Genomic DNA, 19,155 nt, shown 5'->3' with positions numbered 1-19,155 from the left:
AGCTGTTACACAGTCGACGCGCTTCGGAGTTAAATCGCCAGACGGCGCCCGACATTTAAGTCGACAGTCTAGCAATAGCTTACTTTTTTCCTATTATTCACAGTCTCTCTTAAAAGTTGCGTGATCTTCGGGCGCATTACTGCCGAAAATCTTAATTTCAAGCTCGAAGATTCGTCGACCGATCGGTTGCCCTGCTGTGTGACAGACGAAAGGGATAAGTGCTATTGTGTACAATCTCTGCAGTACGTATAAATGCTGCTGTATGTGCTGTATCCACGTCATGGTCAGATAAGAGGATGGTGTGGGGCCTCGTTTTCGTTTGCCTCATGCACAATCTCGGTCGAGGCTCCATCTGCAAACAAAAGAAAGCGCGATAAAAAAATGACAGATACACATCATTTTACAGGATTCGGTTTACAAGTACCGCCTCCCCTTACTGTCAAATGAGTATATGCTATTTTGACAGAAAATTGACCATTGATGACAGAGGTGGTATGGACACTCCTCAATGTGCCTTATACAAAATGATACAAAATGTGCACGTGATAGTTATCAGTATACCGGGTCACCCCTGATAGATACGTGTGTTTGGTTCTTTACATTATGCTAGATGTTCAACATTTAGGGATAAATCAATGCACCAGCCCTCCAAAGAACAAATACATAAACAAGCAATAAGCAGACGTTGACTGTCAAGCGGTCAAAGTCAAACTCATACCTCAGGAGCCACATGAATTGCGCGATTCGGCTGAGCGTCAGAGAGGCAGACCACTGTGCCGTTGCTACGAAGAAACGACTATGTATGCAAAATTACAGGGCAAATCTAAATATTAAGTTACCACAGGCTAAAAATCCTTTTACTGTGCGAATCTATGCTTTTCTCTATCGGTAACATTTCTATAGCTATGTCATGCCATATGTCGTGGCACTCGTACCTGCTGGCAGGTCTCGCGGTTTGCGCTCTGGAGCAGCCGGTTTAAAGCCGCAGAATGGCGGGCAAGGGTACCCGCAGTGTGGCGGGCAGCGTCCAACAGCACCGTCAGGCACCATGGCAACCAACACGATTAACAGGAGCAGGGCTTTCATGTGTCCTTTCATCTTTCACCTACACGTATGAAATTGTTTCGGATCAAGAGTCCTAACACAGTATCAATACGTCATAACAACGGTACAGAAAGAACTTCACAGGCAATATCCCTTCTTATGTCATACCTGTGACGCGAAAACGTTCGATACGGGTGTTCCGGACCGTGTGATAACTTTCCGTATCACACAGGTTCGAAGTTTGTATCACACAGGCTTTCTTCGAGTGAATCGAACCATTTCGAGCGGTCCCAGCCTTACCCGCGGGTCGGATCACCCGCCGGCCTTCGGGCGATCCTTCCCGCGGTCGGGCTGGTACCTCGGTGGTACGGAATACACCGTGTTGGAATCTATATCTATACTTGTTATCAAGTATACTATATTCTCATCAACATAAATCCATAGGAAATCAAGAATTTACAACGCTAAAATGCTTCAACCATCATTTTTGCATGGCTACACGACCGAAAGAGATATTAAGCCGCTGTCACACATAGCCGACCATGGTCTATAGACTCTATACATCGCCTAACTATGGTTGGGAATTGGTCGGAGTGGTTGCCTACTAGCTAGTCTTTCAAAGTCGCTGAAGACTTGTGACAAAACAAACTCGGAAAGGTCGAAAATCATTTTCTTGCTATGAGTGAGTTCTGTGACCTAACCGTCCATAGCTATAGTCTACATCTTGAATACTAGCCAACATCTTTATGCACAACAACATCAAAATCATAAAACCTACCGGTATATCGGTTGAGCCGTTGTTTACGTGAAAGGGTTAGGCGACCCAAGTTCTGTATATGGTAGCCACCGAGTGTCTTGAGTTTGCTTCCTCCACACAGAACAATAGAAGCCAATGCGAACTTTGAAACTTTGACTTGACTTTGTAAAGAAAACAGAGCTATAGGGTCTGATAGGTCAGAAACAGCCACGTGTGAGCAGCGGCGTATATGTACTGGGTAGTGCGTATACAAGGTCCGCCTAAAGTTACAAATAGTATTCTCCAAGCAGATGTGTTTAGTTGTAAACATCAAAACGGGATGATTTCAACAAGGACATCAAGTGAACACACGGAAAAAGACCCAGAAGCATGATCCGATCTAATCCTCTTTCTCTACTGTTCTAACGGTTGGTGAGATCCGCGACAACTTGTTTGATGCCAGAGGCATACTTTACTGTGTAATCGCCGTCTGGCAATGAATTTTTTAAGAGCGTTCGCAAACAAACACGGTATAACAGTAACAGGAGAAATCCTAGGCGCACAGTACCTGAGCCAGAAGCGCACCTGGGTAATTAATTTTACATGCCTGGATGCTAAGGCGAAAGCAATCAGCGTAGGTCGAGTGGTTGTCGGTTCAAAATCCTACGGAATCCTGGATTTCCAGAAAACGGGTTTAAGGAAAACCGAAATCAGGATTTCTATCCATGGTATTCCGCATAGTGTATCGGATGATGAGGTTGCACAATGGGTGGACTCGAGAGCTGAAAGGACGACAGAAGTCCTGAGACATCAGAAGAAGAACAGGAATGCGGACTCCCCCTTTCAGCACCTGTACTCGGGCCACAGATTCTGTTATGCGTCGAAGATCACCAACCCATTCCAGCGGTACGGTACCTACAGCATACCTGACCCTACGGATACAGGTTCTCTGATTGACATTGAAGTGACAGTTTTCCACGATGGCCAGCATATCAACTGCAAATCTTGCAAGTCAGAGGACCATGCATTCCACGAATGCCCTCATCGCATCACTTGCCACAACTGCGGAAAAAAAGGTCACACAAAAAAGTGGTGCAGGGCCGAAAGAAGCAATCAATCAAGAGAAAGAAGAGATGTTGAGCAGAAAGTTCAGCAAGGACTCAGAGCTGCCCGGGAGGCGTCCAACTCTCGATCGACTAGTGCTTCAAAAGCAGTCGTTAATAACAAAAATAGTGGAGAAGATCAAGACTGGACAGACTGGGCTTCTGGTGATCCCGATGAGACAGCCGAGAGTCTAGTTACAGGGGACAGTGATGGCGCAGAGAACACTCGGTGTGAGACAGAGTCAATTGCAAACCCCCCACATCAGGAACAAGCCGGTCTCTCTGGTGGAACCAATCAGAGAAGACTTACACGTTCAACGCGCCCAGCGCCCACCAGCACTGAGGACACTAGAGATCAAGGTCAACGGCGTCAACCTGGGACATCAAGGTCAACTAGGAAGAGAAAGAATGTTCTGACTCCGCCTGACAAGTCGAAGCCGGACAAACTGTACAAAGACGACGGTCGCCACAACGATCAGAGGAGAAACAAAGACAATGGGTAGGACTTAGGTCTATCTTCCATCAACACCCATGGTTCGACTACTCACCATCAACACGCGAGGCTTAAGGAAACGAACGGTACGGCGAACTGTTTTTCAATACCTTAAAGATAAGAAGATAGACATTGCTTTTATGCAAGAAACTTACATCAGCAGTGCTGATATAGAGACATGGAAGACAGAATGGGGAGGGATGCTTTACGCACACCCTGGTACCTGTCATAGCAAAGGACAAGTTATTTTGATATCTAAAGGTTCCAACATTAAAAATGTGGAATTTATAGATATATCTGAGAGGGTCATTGGTATAAAATTCATACACCATGGTGAGAAATTTGTTTGTTTCAATGTATATGCTCCTAACAATGTAGTGAGTAAGAAACTGTTCTACAAACAGGTTCTAACTCAACTGCAAGAACATTGTTGTGACGGTGAATATTTTATGTTAGCTGGTGATTTCAATACAGTACTCAATCGTGATCTCGACAATGTAGCAGGGAAAGAGCATGATAAAGCAGAGGTTAAATGTTTTAATAATTTGACTGACAACCTTGAACTACTTGACATCTGGAGAGTCTTCCATAGTGAAGACAAGGATTACACATGGTCTAAGAGAAACCCTTTTACAGCCAGGAGACTAGATTATCTCCTGATTAATGACTTTTTGTTTGATAAAACTACTGCATGTGAAATCATCTCTTTCCCCTGCAGTGATCATAGAGCTGTTGTATTGGATATGTCTGTAACACAGTTTGACAAAGGACCTTCATATTGGAAATTCAATAATTCATTTCTAAAAGATAAGGTGTTTGTTGATCGTGTTAATGAAATCATAGGAAACATCCAAGAAGGCCTTAGTGACTCTGTGATCGAAGATAAACAGTTAATATGGGACATCTGTAAGAGTAAGATAAAATCTTTCTCAATTAGTTACGGGAAACAAAAGGCTCTTGAAAAACGATCCAAACACAACATAATTGATGAAAAATTAGAACGGCTGGAAAAACAATTAGCTTCCGATCCAAAGAATTTAACATTACAGCAACAGGTGCACAACACAAAGGCTGAGTTTGAAGCATTAGCCCTTCACGAGGCGCGTGGTGCACAAATCCGCTCAAAAGTTAAATGGATTGAGGAAGGAGAAAAAAACACAGCCTACTTTCTTCGACTTGAGAAGTCACGTGCCATACACAATGTTATTACAAGCCTCAGAACACCTGACGGTCACATAATAACAGATCAAAATAAATTATTGGAACAACAAGTCGATTACTATAGAAAACTATACAGTAAAAACGACGATTTCGACATAGAAAGCTTTGATGACTTTATTACAGACGTAAATTTTCCGACGTTGTCTGACATGCAAAGTAAATCTTGTGAAGGGTTGTTTACTATGACGGAATGTACATCTGCTCTACGTAACATGACAAATTGCAGTCCCGGCCTAGATGGCCTTACTACTGACTTTTATAAAGTCTTTTGGAGCAGAATAGGATCTATGGTTTTGAACTCACTAAATGAGGGCTACACGAAGAACCAGCTTTCTTCCACTCAACGTAAAGGGGTTATATCCTTACTCTTTAAAGGGGGTGAACACCAAGATTTAAGTAGAGACCAGCTGTCTAACTGGCGACCTATCTCAATCACAAATACGGATTACAAAATAGGTGCAAAGATATTAGCAAATAGATTACAGAACATTATTTCTCACATTGTTGGACCAGACCAAGTTGGATATATCAAGGGACGTAGTATTTTGAATAACATACGAGCCATAGATGACATAATTTGCTTTACTAGAGATTCTAATGTTCCAGGTGCCATTCTCTTCTTAGATTACAGCAAAGCTTTTGATACTATTTCCAAAGACCTCATTATAAAAGTTCTTGAAAAGTTCAATTTCGGTTCAGATTTTGTTCAGTGGGTAAAGGTATACACTAATAATGCCCGTAGTTGTATCAATCATTGTGGTCATATCTCTGAATGGTTTGACCTGGGAAGAGGTGTACGTCAAGGATGTCCCCTGTCTTCTCTTCTGTTTATTCTAGCCACAGAGCTCTTTGCTCTTAAAGTCCGCCAGTCTTCCGAAATCAAAGGTATTACATTATCTGGGCTTAGCGACTCCGATGTTGAATCTCGAATTTTTCAATATGCAGATGATACTGAACTGATACTTGGTGACAAAATTTCTATTGATAGAAGTTTAGATATTATTAGACATTTTTCCGTTTTTTCTGGTCTAGTTTTGAATAAAGAAAAAACAGTAGCCATGTGGCTAGGCCCTTGGAGACACTGCTCTGAACAAGCTAGTGGGCTAAAATGGTGCACCACAGCAAAATGTTTAGGGATTGTTTTCTCATCTGCATGTTGTGCCTCTGAAGTAGAAGTAAATTGGAGCAAAAAATACTGTAAGATGAAAAACATTTTATTATCTTGGGCTTCACGCAACCTTAGTCTTATAGGAAAAATAACAGTGCTCAAAAACCTTGTAGCTTCACAACTGTCTTACAGTTTTGGTGCACTTATACCACCGGATAGCTTCTTAAAGGATGTTAATTTGATGTTTTACAGATTTATCTGGAAAAGAGATAGAGTAAAGCGTAATGTGATGGTTCAAGACTATTCACAGGGAGGATTGAAAATGATAGATATAAGAATAATGCACAAATGTTGTTTATTACGATCGATAAAAAAAATTGTTATCCGGTAGTGAAACTCCTACTCCTACATGGAAGAAGATACAACTGTATTATTTTAAGAAGTTAGGACCTGATCTTTGTATATTGAGACATAACTGCTCGGCAGTCCATGTGTCATCTAAAGATTCACTGTTGCCCTTACCTCTCTATTACCGTAAACTCATACTTACTTGGTATGAAATGAAACCTGTACAGAATGTCAATGATATTGAAGTAAATCAAGTAAATTGGCAATTGTTATGGAACAATGCTTGTATAAGTTACAAGGGCAACATGCTTTATTTTAAGAAATGGATTAGACGACATATTCTTTATGTAAATGATATTGTGGATGATCAGGGTAACTTTATATCTTTTGATGATGTAAAAGCTATTGTTGGTAATGATGCACATGTATTACTACAGTATCATGCTTTAATCAATTCAATTCCCAAACAATGGAAAGGTGTTTCTCGATTAGACAACGAAGAATCTCCTAGTATCAAACTTTGTGGTAAAGACATCCGCTTACTAGACTCTAGCTTCTTTAAGAATTTCTGTATCATGCAATACCAAGCAGTCCCAGTCTCACAGAATTTCTGGGAGAAACGATTTCCTATGTACGATTTTCGTTCCATTTCTTGGCATGTACTATCGAAATCTCCCTTCTTGACCACTAAAGAACCCAAACTTATTAGTTTGCAATGGAAGATCTTGCATAATATTTATCCGACCAAAATATTGTTGCATAAGATGAGAATTGTAGAAAATAATAAGTGTATTTTTTGCGATATTATAGAATATATAGAGCATTTTTTCTTTGACTGTAAAATTGTTAAACCATTATGGGATTATGTGGAAAGTTTGTTTAGTTATTCCATATCTCTCACTGTACATGACATTATTTTTGGATACAACCCTCATATGTTAAACAAGTTTCGGCACATCAATGAACTGCTGCTAGTTGCGAAACTATCCATTGTAAAATATAAGTCTACAGTGTCATCCCCGAATTCACTATGTCAAGATGCAGAAATCATTCTGAAAATTTTCAAATCAGAATGTATTCTTAGAAATATGATATAAGCTACATATTGTACAGCTCTCTGTGACATGTAATAAAGTGCCGTGACGAACACGGAATCAGGAAGAAAAAAAAAAAAAAAAAAAAAACAGTAACAGGAGACGTTTTCGTCCTATTCATGAACAAACAATCAATCCTCCAAACGACTCCTGTCTGATATCTAATAGATGTGTAAAAAAACAGAGTTATAGGGTCCGAAAGGTCGGAAACAGTCACGTGTGAGCATGCGCAGTGGCGTTCTGGGCATAGGCAAGGTCAGGTTAAAGTGACAAATTGTATTCTCCAAGCAGATGTATTAAGCTTTAAAGATCAAACCGGTATGTTTGAAGATACTAGAGGGTCAAGACAATAACGACGACGAAACCATTCCTTTTCTTTTTTGGAGAAGTTAATAGTGATATTACTAAATGAAGCGTAATTTAGAGACTACAAGGTCACAACATAACATTATGTCTAGGCTCATACGCCCCCAACAACTGACATGTGAAAACTTTGTTCTAATTTAATGTTCTCGGTTGGTTGACCAGACAAATGCATGAGAACATGCCCTTTGTCTTATATTTCATTAGAATGACTGGTATTTGACTGGTATGTTTTACAGAATTCCTCATGTTTTTGATTAGTGAATTTTCCAGTAAAAAAATTGTTTCATTGCATTAACAAATATTCATTACAACCTTTATTGATTGAACTCTACATATTCACATTCTTGAATGGCGTATGTTTGAGAAATTGCACAATATGTGACAGTAAGTCAAGTGGTGCAGGGATGGAGTGCTACAAAGTGGGTAAGATTCATAGAGCCTTCTTTAGATACATGACATATTTTTCCATGGCAGTGCCTCCTAACTCATAAACATCAAAATGGTTTAACAAGCCGTGGAAGCCGCGTTCATAATGATCATGTTCGACTTTAACCCCAGCCCTCTCCAGTCGTGTGACGTACATTACACCTTCGTCCTTCAACACGTCATACTCACACGTCATCACGTACGTCGGTGGGAGACCTTTCAGATCAGCGTCATCTGCCATCAAAGGCGCCAAACGTGGATCTAAGATGGCAGCGATGTTAGGAATGTCAGGAAATTTCATGTTTTCCTTCTTAATGACCACTTTTGGTTGCATTTTGGTATCCACGTACCCGAAATACTGAGATTTCTTCAGCTGGTCGCTTGTGTGGTTGTTGGTTTTGAACACGGCCTTAAGTGACTGGTCATTATTTAGATACCATAGCCAACATGCCACCATTACATCTTTGCTTAAAGTATTCAAGTGGCCATGGTCTGAGTAGGAAGGCGTGTTAAAGTCGATGGCTTGCACGATTGGATAAATAAGGGCCTGTGTCTTTAACTTAGGAAGTCCCTTTTCTTTAGCTAGCGCGAGAGTGACGGCTGCGGCCAGGTTGCCCCCTGCGCTGTCCCCACTGATGCCGATTCGGGTGCGATCAACGTTGTACTTCTCTGCGTTCTGGAGGAAGAACCTTGTGGCGGAAACGCTGTCGTCGAAAGCCGCCGGAAATTTGTGCTCAGGAGCGAGTCTGTACCTGTGAGGTGATATGAAAGATACTTTTTTTAGATACTGAATAATGATGAGGGGAATCAAGGATGCCATCTACATTAGAGTACACCGACCTTGACGTTATAGAGATGGCGGCCAGAACAAACTTCCTGGAACTTTTGATCACTTGCTGACGTCACCAGTACGTACGGTCACGTGATCTAGATCATTGGTGTCTTTAATACCAAGGAAGACAATTCCAAAGGGCATTCGAAATTCGATTCGCTTATTTGTATCGGAACAAAGATTTAGCTCTGTGTGCTGAAAGTAGCATAAAATGTAGATTTCGATTCGTAAATGTTGTAATAGATTATGGTTAGTGTAATGAGACAATTTCTAACTGGAAACTTCATTAATCGAAAATGAAATTAAAGAATTCCCTAAAACATACCAGTTAGAATATAAGTAATATATTGAAGAATTACCACATCTATTGTAGTGTGACACAAGCGAACGAGCAAACAAAAAACAGATTTATAGGGAATGTAACGGTTATAGAGAAACATTTCAGAATACATGTACTTGAAAAGCTAATCTCATAGGATACAACCCCGACCCTGGCGCTTCGCCAAAAAAAAAAACACACCAAAGTATACTCACTCCACTGACACAACGACCACCCCTAGTTGTTTAGCAAGATGAGCTGTCAGATGATCATAGACATCTGAAAACAACAACATACATTTGTACTTCTTAACTTAACAGTAGTGAAAAAGGTAAAGATTGGGACATTTTATGTCAGGCTATGGCAGTTGTTTTTCGTGTATTTCATGTTGAACCTGTCTTCGTGTAAGAATCTGTGTTTTACGTGTGTTTTTGCAACATCTAGTACATTTCATAGCCGGCGAAGAGATAAAGGTGCACTACTAGAAAGGCGTAATGTTGCAAAAGTTCTTGTAAAACGCTGAGACTGAGTCGGATTCTTATGTCTGCTTGGAAAATGGGTCTAATACCTCCTTTCCACTAGGAAGGCACTCTCGTCGCGCTCTCCCTGCGACCTAAAATTTTCATAGCGCTCAACGAATTGTATAGTAAAGAATCGAATATTTTCACACTTTTCTGTGTTTTGTTGTCTTCTCATTCACACTTTTACGTTTGCATGATATACCCAGTGTGAGTGAGTATCCTATTTAGGTCGCAGTGAGATCGCAGCGCGATCGCCGTCTAGTGGAAAGGGCGCCTTACCGACACTAAAAACAACCCAGCCGCCTCCATGGATGTACACTAAGCCTGGCCGTGTGCCGCTGCTCTCTCCCGCCGACACTGGCTCGTACACGCGGACCCTGACCCCGTCAAACGTGGTGTCCGTACACTTCAGTCCCTCTCGGTAGTTGCCTTTCTTTTCCCGAGCTGCCCTCATCATCTCCTCCATGATGTAGCGGAGGTTCGCAGGCTCGGTACCTATGCCGATATATTCTCCAAATTTAGCCTAAAAAAATGACGCCAAAACGTTACAAATTTGAATATACATACATTGAATTTGTCATATACCTTATGAATTACCTATCTAACACAACAATAATTTTGTTATCAGTTTTATGTGGAATTCTTATCAAAAAAAAATATTAATGTTTTTTTTTGCACAGTCTCACTGAGATTTGCGTGTGCTGAATCTACAGGTAATTCTCTAAACGTCTTTAAAAAAATATTCACAGCTTTTAAAAACGAAACGCATTTGTCTCCTGTACAGATAGAATGACGGCCTTGCCGCTTTTGTCGTCAGCTACGTACGATCTTTATTGATGTAGCATTTTCAAGCAAGTTATGACGAAACCGACAAGTATTAAAGACAACTTTTTTTGTATCAATTAACACGGCTGACATTCTACAAGATATGTGTACGGCTATACCAATATTCCTTTCTGATCGTGCGACAAATCTGATCAAAACACAGTGGTGAAAAATTAGTGAAATTGGTGAAATTACCATGTGGTGAACTGTTCGGAAAGTTATTCCCTGTGTTGCAAAGAACCCGGGTTGCGCAATGTCCTGTGGAACGGGCTCGTGACAGTAGTACGCTATGAGAGCCGCCACCGCCACAAAGGCCAGAGCCGCCTTTACCAACATGGCCATGGTTCTGTTTGAGTGGGAGGGCAAAGTGCAAAATTACAACTTACATGACAAACAAAAGTAGGGAGACCTCACACCAACTTAAAGCTTTTCAAAAATATTATTCAAGTGCCTTCTACATTTATATAATCAATGTATGGTATTCATCTCGCTTAACTAACTACATTTCTCAAGTATGAAATTTAGGGCTATTAGGAGTAAAGACATTTTTGCATCATGCAAATTATAACGTTATTTCACATAATTAGTATCTGTTAATGTTTCCTGAGACGTGCTAGCCTACAATCCAAGTTGTTCTAAGGACGTAAACAGTCCAGCTCTACGGAATACCTCAAAGATATATCATCACCCGAGCCAACTCCCACCCCGGTCTTTTAGGCAAACAAAATTACCTGGATGGGCTAATCAGGGCAGTCGGGGACAGAAGCTTACAGTGCCGAAGGAACCCCACCTTTCGCCCTGGGAGGGAGCTGAACGCCAGCTCACTGGACAGCTCACAACGATGCCGAATCTAATGATTACCTATGCAGTTACAGTTGGGATCGAAGTGCCATGATTAAAATCGACTCACCTGCCTGAGGTCGTTAAGGTCCGTCCGGTCTTGTTCACTTCTTATCCTCTGACAACGATAATCTTTGGACTCCAGAATGGACATGGCCCATCGAATCGGGTTAAACTATAACTTCACTCATACCAACATTAAGACATTGGAGAATTGCCTGTAAATCATTGTATGTCTGTTTTTAATGTTTCTCTTTTCAACATGTACAACCAGATCCAGAAAAGACGATCCGGCGTTAATTATACACTATATACAGTCGCTTCTCGCTCTCATATATATCATATACTATATATCACTTCTTTTGCTGGGGAGCAGAAACGAACATAGGAGCAACTAGAGTTCGGCGACCTCATACCTCCATGAAAATTTAGAGCTTTTGTAAATTTCATGCAATTAACTAACACATTAACATAATTTATGCATGGCGTTGTTCAGCATTGACTAACGTACACATGTCACAATTATAAAATTCCCATTCTTATTCTTAATCATAAAGCGGTTTTGCAATTTTTACATAAATTATGCAAATAATTTGCTCATTACCATATTTGGTATCTGCTTATATTCCACCTATGATAATTAACATGTGTTACATTTATTGAAGTCCAGTTATTGAAAACAACGGAATTATACAATTTCCTCATTAATTATGCAAATTAACTCCTCATTTGCATAACGTGTATATCATTATGAACATCTTTGCCTCAGGTACCCGCATGCCTAATATGATGGCAATCCGCCAATTCTTTCTGCATTTATCCTCTTTGGAATGTCTTGACAAAAATGCCCCTGCAGTTCCCAAATTAAATGTTAGGGGGCTGAAACTTGTTTCACATTGTCATGACACTAAAAGCTATTTACCACCCAAATGTCAAGACCATATCACGTTTGGGACAAGAGAAACATAGAAAAAACTACTATGATAGAATATTGTCATTAATTATGCAAATATACTCCTATTATGCATAATTAGTATTTCATTTTGTACAACATTGTCTAAGGTACCTACATACCAAAAATCATGAAAATCCGTTGTTCCCTTCTTGAGTTATCGTCTTCAGAAGTTTTTGACAAAAATGCCCCTGCTATCCCCAAACTAGCCGCTAGGGGGCCCAAACTTTTTTTCACTTATTTCTGAGCACAAGAGCTATCTAACACCTCAAAATCGTGACCATAGCTTGTTCAGAACACGAGATAGCAAAACCGGAAGTTGCGCTGCAGTACCAAGGGAAGCCGCTAGGGGGCCCAAAATCTAATCATTTCTAGCTTTCATCACACCCCACCAACACACCAAGTATGAAACCAATCCGCCCAGCTGTTCTTGTGTTATTGACAGACAGACAGACACACACACACACACACACACACACAAACGCAGGGTAAAATATAACCTCCATGACATTTCATGGAGGTAACTACTACCCGGATGGTACAAAGACTAATGAAAGGGCACTTAGATGTACAGATTAGTTTTGTTTCAATCCTAGTAGAGATCCTGTCTAAATCCTGGAAGAGCGGTACATACAAAAGTCGCAAAGACAAAACTTTATCTTATGTTGGGAAAAATTCAGTATCTGAACAACGGCTACATGAAACTGCTTACAGTTTCTAATAGCCACAGCGTTAAATACAACAAAGGAAAGTAGCCCAAAGAAAGACTCAAAAACAAAGTTCAACCCATTCAGATTTTACTACGAATGCCAGTATCATTCGGTTTCAAATTTGACATTAGACAATTGTTTCAATGTAACCGGGAAGTTCATACTTGAAGTAACTCTGAATAGTCAGGTTTAAAGGACATCGATCAAACATGGTATCTTTGTCTCCTTTTCAATCGGTAATACCTTCCAGTTGTAAGACATATCATGTAAGCTGCTAGGCTTATAAGAGTCAGAATTGCCACCGTGGAAAGCATCGTTGAAACAACAATGACGATTCCATCCACGCTTCCCGGCAAATATATCCCGTGCCTTGATTGGTTGAACTGCGAATCACGTGTTTCGGCGCCATGTTGGTGTCCACTCAGTTGGCTCTTCTTCTCCCTCTCCAACAAGCGAATGTCATCATCGTCCAATAACAATGAATGTGGGCTCTTCCTCTTTGGTAGCATCTCTTTAAGACTGTTTCTGATTTCTAAGATTTTCTGCAAGTCTGGATATTTCACAAGCGAGGGCGACTTGTCCCCCAAGTTCTTTGACAAGTTGTCGTTGAGCGCAAGGACGGGTAGTAAAGCCATGAGAAGAACGCATGGTTGTGTCTTCATCCTGGAGTTTCGGCCCTCGGTCTCAATAGACTTCTCCTGGAGTCATACCAGTCGCAGTGCTGCGCTTCCTGAAAATATTCCTTATCGTAAAGCTCTCCAATGGGTACAATTGCAAAGAGGAACTTCAACTGCATCGTACGATGATATTCAAAAATCGAAGAAACGAATTTACCGTTAACATTATAGAACGCAAAACGAGGCATAACGGTGTCGTACCATGTTACGTTGACACTTAAAATGATTTCAGTACCAATAGTTAGTATTCATTACCTTAATTTGTCTTTCAGGAAAATTACGTCTGGGTCATCCAACTGTTGTTTGCATGTGACGATGTCGCGTTGCGAAAATCAAAACGCAAGCAGTCGTTTTCGGTTGTTCTATAGAACATGGGAAGGCATCTTCCCCGCCAATCGAACTCTCCCTGACATGCACGCTACTGGCGCAGTCTGTAGTCCTTGTAATTTCTTGCAACGTTGCCCCTGTCACAATATCCACGATCTTCGGGCGTATAGCACTCGTTCTCAATGAAATGTCGAAACTTGGTTGTTTGGGAAAATTCCTCTTTTAACCATAGCCAAAAAATGGCAACTTATTATTTTCGGTCCCATTGGTAATGCATTACAGGGCAGGTAACAAACGTTACCGGTAACGTTTGTTACAACAGTAGACTTCACCCTGTTTTCGTCGAAAGGACTTACCTTATTGACTACATCATTTAGGTATAAGTGGATGTCTCTAGGGACATATGAAAAGTGGGCAGCTTTTTTTACACCAGGTCAAATAGAAAGCTTAGACAGCATCGAACAATGGTGACGTTAACGTTTGTTACAGTCATTTCTGTACAACATTTTGTTAAGCAAGTTGGGATACAAATGACAGTCAACAACCCTTTCTCGTTTCTTTAGAAAGCCAGAAAAACTGTACAGCGTCACAAAAACGGCTATTTCTAGTCTTATACGCGCATAATATAACCGTGGCAACCATCATACTAGTGGTGGTATCGTTAATGTTACAGAATCTGGCGACAGGCATAAACCACCTCACACAGCTCCAAGATCAGTGACAGGAGCGATTTGACGTGATCGGGCAGAGGGACTGGGTAGCTGGTTTCACCTGCCAAACAATCATTCTGGGAACTGAATTGTTACATTTTTGGCTACTATTTGAATTCTTCGTTTCTTCTCAGGCGACAGCCATTTTTTAGGGTGTGAAATCCCACCCGTGGCTAAAATAATCTTATAGCCCATCAACCTATACGTATATGTTGTGGTGCATCTTTTGTAAACATTAATGGGGTTGTGGGAAAATGATGGAACCAGTGATGTTGTCTATAATTTGCTCCATATCAAGGCGTAAAGTCAGGCGACAGCATTTCGACATTTAAATGAGAACGAGCCATAGATGGAAGGTCGGCCATATTTAAGATCGACAGAGGGTTGCGCGTATTTTTCGCCTGAAAACCATCCCTGTCACATATAAGCCATACTTTGTACCTTGCATAATATTGTTGTGCAATGAATCTATTATTATAAGTGAGGCTCGGACGCGGACGATTGCCGCAGACTCGTCGTCTGGTCGATTTTCGCGCAATGTGACAGAGGTATTAGGACGAGAAGCCAAGTTATGGTCCACTGGACTTTACGCTTGCATGTTGAATGATCTATGCAGAATTTTGCAAGTAGAATGAACCCCAATATACTCCACAGATCATTCGGCTTGTGATAACAAGACTAGTTCCTCTAATTCAAAACAAGAAATCAACTCAATGTGATTTTTCAAAAGACCTCAAGACTCCGTAATGTACTTTTTTGAATGTCTTGTTTAATGGTAGTTCAATTATGCAAAAAAGTTTCGATTATCATTTCGTGTCCATCAATCACTTTCTTTCACTTGACGGCAAATGTGACTATAGCATGTCAAAACACAAATGAACAGACCAGAAATAATACCTTTCAATAACTTAGTAGCCTCTTCCAAGTACAATTAACGACTAGTTCTGCCACCTCTGACCTGTACTTCCTGTCACAATCAAATTTGACCTTTGCAGTCATTTTCCCAGTCACTTGTGATAGATAACTGTCATTCAAATAACTGCATACATACACCAAGCCAAACAGACACACACAACGAAAAATATAGAATCCTAAACTAACTAACAAATGAACTAACAAGTGTAACATTTTCTGATTCATTTATGTTGGCGAGGGTTTAATTTCAGGATTTGGGCCATGAGAAAATCAGGAGATGCAAGGTCTTTGAGTTGGATGACATCCATTATTTTTGGTAAGAACCTTAAAGTGGCTATCAATTACTAATCTACAAATGTAACATTACATATACAATACTCACAAGCCCAGTGTATTTCTCACAATGTTAAAACTTCTTCAAAGTCACAAAGAATCACAAAGAACCTAATGTATAAATTGTATGCATCTTTTATTTTTTTGTTTGGAAATGGATAAATATATACCTGCAATACCCTAACATGTTCAACGGTTGTTTGATGATGTTGTTCAGGTGTTTATTTCACAAAGTCATTGCAATAAATAACAGAAACAGTTTCAAGCCATTTTTATACTAAACCATCCATACAAATGCAGTACTCTGTAGAATTACCTGAAAAGACAGCAATGATCAAATGACAGGGTTTTCTTTCAATACTTAAAATAACAGCAACAACATTATCAATTCATGATTCTGATGTCATGATATTTGCCTTTGTTAAACAACACAAAGCCTACACATAGTAGCCTGTGTTTTCATACATAGGTCTTTGAAGCAAAATGCAGTCTTTTTGGGAGCACACATACTAAAGTGACATAGTTTGAATGTATGGGGAAAAAAAGACAGAAAAAGAAACATTTTGATCTTTTTTACATTACTCTGTTGCAATAGTCACACAAGCACTATCTTGTACTTTTAATTCTACTCCAGATTCCCTGAGGTTCATTTCTGCACCATCCCTAAAACATGCCATCCTCCACAATGCACAATGAAAGTCCCCTTCAATCCTCATCACTGCTCCATGTGTCCTGATATGCCTGGAGATTCTGGCTTCTCTGGCTTGGCTCTGCTTTCTACAAAACAAGAGAATGAAAAAAGTTTGTTTAACATCTCACATGGAAGTCACACACGAATACATGTATATACTTTTTGCTGAGATTTAAAAATCCACTGTGACATGGCATTTCTTATTGTGTCTCTTAAATACATTACACCAAAACATTTGAGGCACTATACATCTCCGGTGAAGAATAATATCCTAAACATAACAGACATACAATCAAGGAGGATCATATCTGAATTCACATACATCATGAGTGAAGATGTAGAACTTAGTGAGCTTTCAAAAATTGAATGCAGACTTTTTGAAAGGGCTTTGAAAGTAGAATCTTAACCTGTTTTTTGGACTCTTCATAATCCTCCCCCCTGCCCAGATCTGGCACCCACACCAGGATGTTACTGTCACTCCCCCCACTGTACAGCTCCTGCAGTAGAAAATACAGGTACAGTACAATAAACATGACCCAGATCAGGCACCCACACCAGTAAGTTACTGTCACTCCCCCCACTGTACAGCTCCTGCAGTAGAAAATACAGGTACAGTACAATAAACATGACCCAGATCTGGCACCCACACCAGGATGTTACTGTCACTCCCCCCACTGTACAGCTCCTGCAGTAGAAAATACAGGTACAGTACAATAAACATGACCCAGATCAGGCACCCACACCAGTAAGTTACTGTCACTCCCCCCACTGTACAGCTCCTGCAGTAGAAAATACAGGTACAGTACAATAAACATGACCCAGATCAGGCACCCACACCAGTAAGTTACTGTCACTCCCCCCACTGTACAGCTCCTGCAGTAGAAAATACAGGTACAGTACAATAAACATGTTACAGATCAGACACCCACACCAGGATATTACTGTCACTCCCCCCACTGTACAGCTCCTGCAGTAGAAAATACAGGTACAGTACAATAAACATGACCCAGATCAGGCACCCACACCAGTAAGTTACTGTCACTCCCCCCGCTGTACAGCTCCTGCAGTAGAAAATACAGGTACAGTACAATAAACATGACCCAGATCAGGCACCCACACCAGTAAGTTACTGTCACTCCCCCCACTGTACAGCTCCTGCAGTAGAAAATACAGGTACAGTACAATAAACATGTTACAGATCAGGCACCCACACCAGGATATTACTGTCACTCCCCCCACTGTACAGCTCCTGCAGTAGAAAATACAGGTACAGTACAATAAACATGACCCAGATCAGGCACCCACACCAGTAAGTTACTGTCACTCCCCCCGCTGTACAGCTCCTGCAGTAGAAAATACAGGTACAGTACAATAAACATGACCCAGATCAGGCACCCACACCAGTAAGTTACTGTCACTCCCCCCGCTGTACAGCTCCTGCAGTAGAAAATACAGGTACAGTACAATAAACATGTTACAGATCTGGCACCCACACCAGGATATTACTGTCACTCCCCCCGCTGTACAGCTCCTGCAGTAGAAAATACAGGTACAGTACAATAAACATGTTACAGATCAGGCACCCACACCAGGATATTACTGTCACTCCCCCCGCTGTACAGCTCCTGCAGTAGAAAATACAGGTACAGTACAATAAACATGTCACAGATCAGACACCCACACCAGGATATTACTGTCACTCCCCCCGCTGTACAGCTCCTGCAGTAGAACAAACAGTACATGTAACATAACAAAGTAGTTTGCTGGGCTCAAAATAAAGAAAATTGTCAGGAAATTTGAAAAGAACTAAAATTGATTACAGTTCTAAAACCCTTGCCACACAAAACAAAATTGGACAAGGACAGGATACTTATCAATAACAATATTCTAAGTACACCAATAAAAGAACTTTTATACATACATGGTACAAGATAGCCGACATAGTATCTACAATAGTCATCAACAACAATATCTACAGCAAGAGGTCAGGGTGAGTGTATGCTTAAGGGTCACCTAGACATTCCCAGAGTTTTCCTTTGAAGGAATCAGTGGTACCTGAGTATCAGGGTTGAAGACACAACATTGCACGTAGTTGTCAGAAAATTTAAGAAAAACTAAAGCAAACATATTAAGTTACGGATGTTTGGCCATATTCATTGATTACAAGGCAAGATGCAACACAAATTCTTTAGATCTATCATATTCAACAGAGCTCAGTGACCTGTAGGTATTGGCTGATCCCTAAAAAAACATTTCTCTAGTGGTTATTAAGTAAGGCAGCAAGGGGATGGTTTAACGGTTTAAGTAGCTTTGTACCTGAGTATCAGGGTTGAAGACACAGCATTGCACGTAGTTGTAGTGCCCCACCAACCGGTGTAGACTGGTCCCGCCGAACACGTCAAACATCGCGATGGAACTGTCGTCCGGAACGAACACCACGTCAGGGGACGAGCCACGCGAGACCGTGAACTGAACAGACTTCTTACTATCATTGCAGATTTTCCCGTAGTTCACCTATAGAGGAAAAGTGTGACCTGTATCTAGATATGTTAAAAGTCGAACAT

At 40.7% G+C, this 19,155-nt stretch overlaps 2 protein-coding genes and 1 long non-coding RNA gene across 11 annotated transcripts in view; all 3 read right to left on the bottom strand.

Annotated features, from left to right (window-relative positions):
* Positions 1-262: 262 nt before the first annotated feature.
* LOC118431454 lies at positions 263-1,998 on the bottom strand. Its single transcript, XR_004832984.1, has 3 exons — positions 1,823-1,998; positions 936-1,105; positions 263-352 (listed from the first exon to the last, which is right to left on the bottom strand). It is a non-coding gene; the product is annotated as an uncharacterized LOC118431454 (long non-coding RNA).
* A 5,453-nt stretch (positions 1,999-7,451) lies between these two features.
* Positions 7,452-14,020, bottom strand: LOC118431423 (arylacetamide deacetylase-like). 3 transcript variants are annotated; one of them, XM_035842651.1, is made up of 4 exons: positions 13,871-14,020; positions 9,891-10,134; positions 9,306-9,369; positions 7,452-8,691 (listed from the first exon to the last, which is right to left on the bottom strand). In XM_035842651.1, exons 2-4 carry the CDS (start codon positions 10,075-10,077, stop codon positions 7,944-7,946), a joined length of 999 nt encoding a protein of 332 aa, XP_035698544.1. In that variant the 5' UTR covers positions 10,078-10,134; positions 13,871-14,020; the 3' UTR covers positions 7,452-7,943. The 3 variants fall into 3 exon arrangements, 2 of the variants coding, with proteins under 2 accessions (XP_035698544.1, XP_035698543.1); XM_035842650.1 differs by lacking the exon at positions 13,871-14,020 and adding an exon at positions 10,632-10,779; XR_004832975.1 differs by lacking the exons at positions 7,452-8,691; positions 9,306-9,369; positions 9,891-10,134 and adding an exon at positions 13,476-13,668.
* A 1,994-nt stretch (positions 14,021-16,014) lies between these two features.
* Positions 16,015-19,155, bottom strand: part of LOC118431422 (DNA excision repair protein ERCC-8-like) — an 11,047-nt gene continuing 7,906 nt past the window's right edge. Inside the window, exons 7-9 of one of the 7 annotated variants that reach the window (XM_035842643.1) lie at positions 18,908-19,105; positions 16,999-17,088; positions 16,015-16,677 (exon numbers count right to left, since the gene is read on the bottom strand). In XM_035842643.1, coding sequence (XP_035698536.1) covers positions 16,606-16,677; positions 16,999-17,088; positions 18,908-19,105 — 360 coding nt within the window. In that variant the 3' untranslated portion in view covers positions 16,015-16,605. The other 6 variants (XM_035842644.1, XM_035842645.1, XM_035842647.1 and 3 more) reach the window with 6 other exon arrangements.

The sequence above is a fragment of the Branchiostoma floridae genome, chromosome 15 (genome assembly GCF_000003815.2).
Source record: "Branchiostoma floridae strain S238N-H82 chromosome 15, Bfl_VNyyK, whole genome shotgun sequence".
NCBI classification, from domain to species: Eukaryota; Metazoa; Chordata; class Leptocardii; order Amphioxiformes; family Branchiostomatidae; genus Branchiostoma; species Branchiostoma floridae.
The sequence above is the reverse complement of the archived record's forward strand: the minus strand, read 5'-3'. Positions and strand labels throughout refer to the sequence as shown.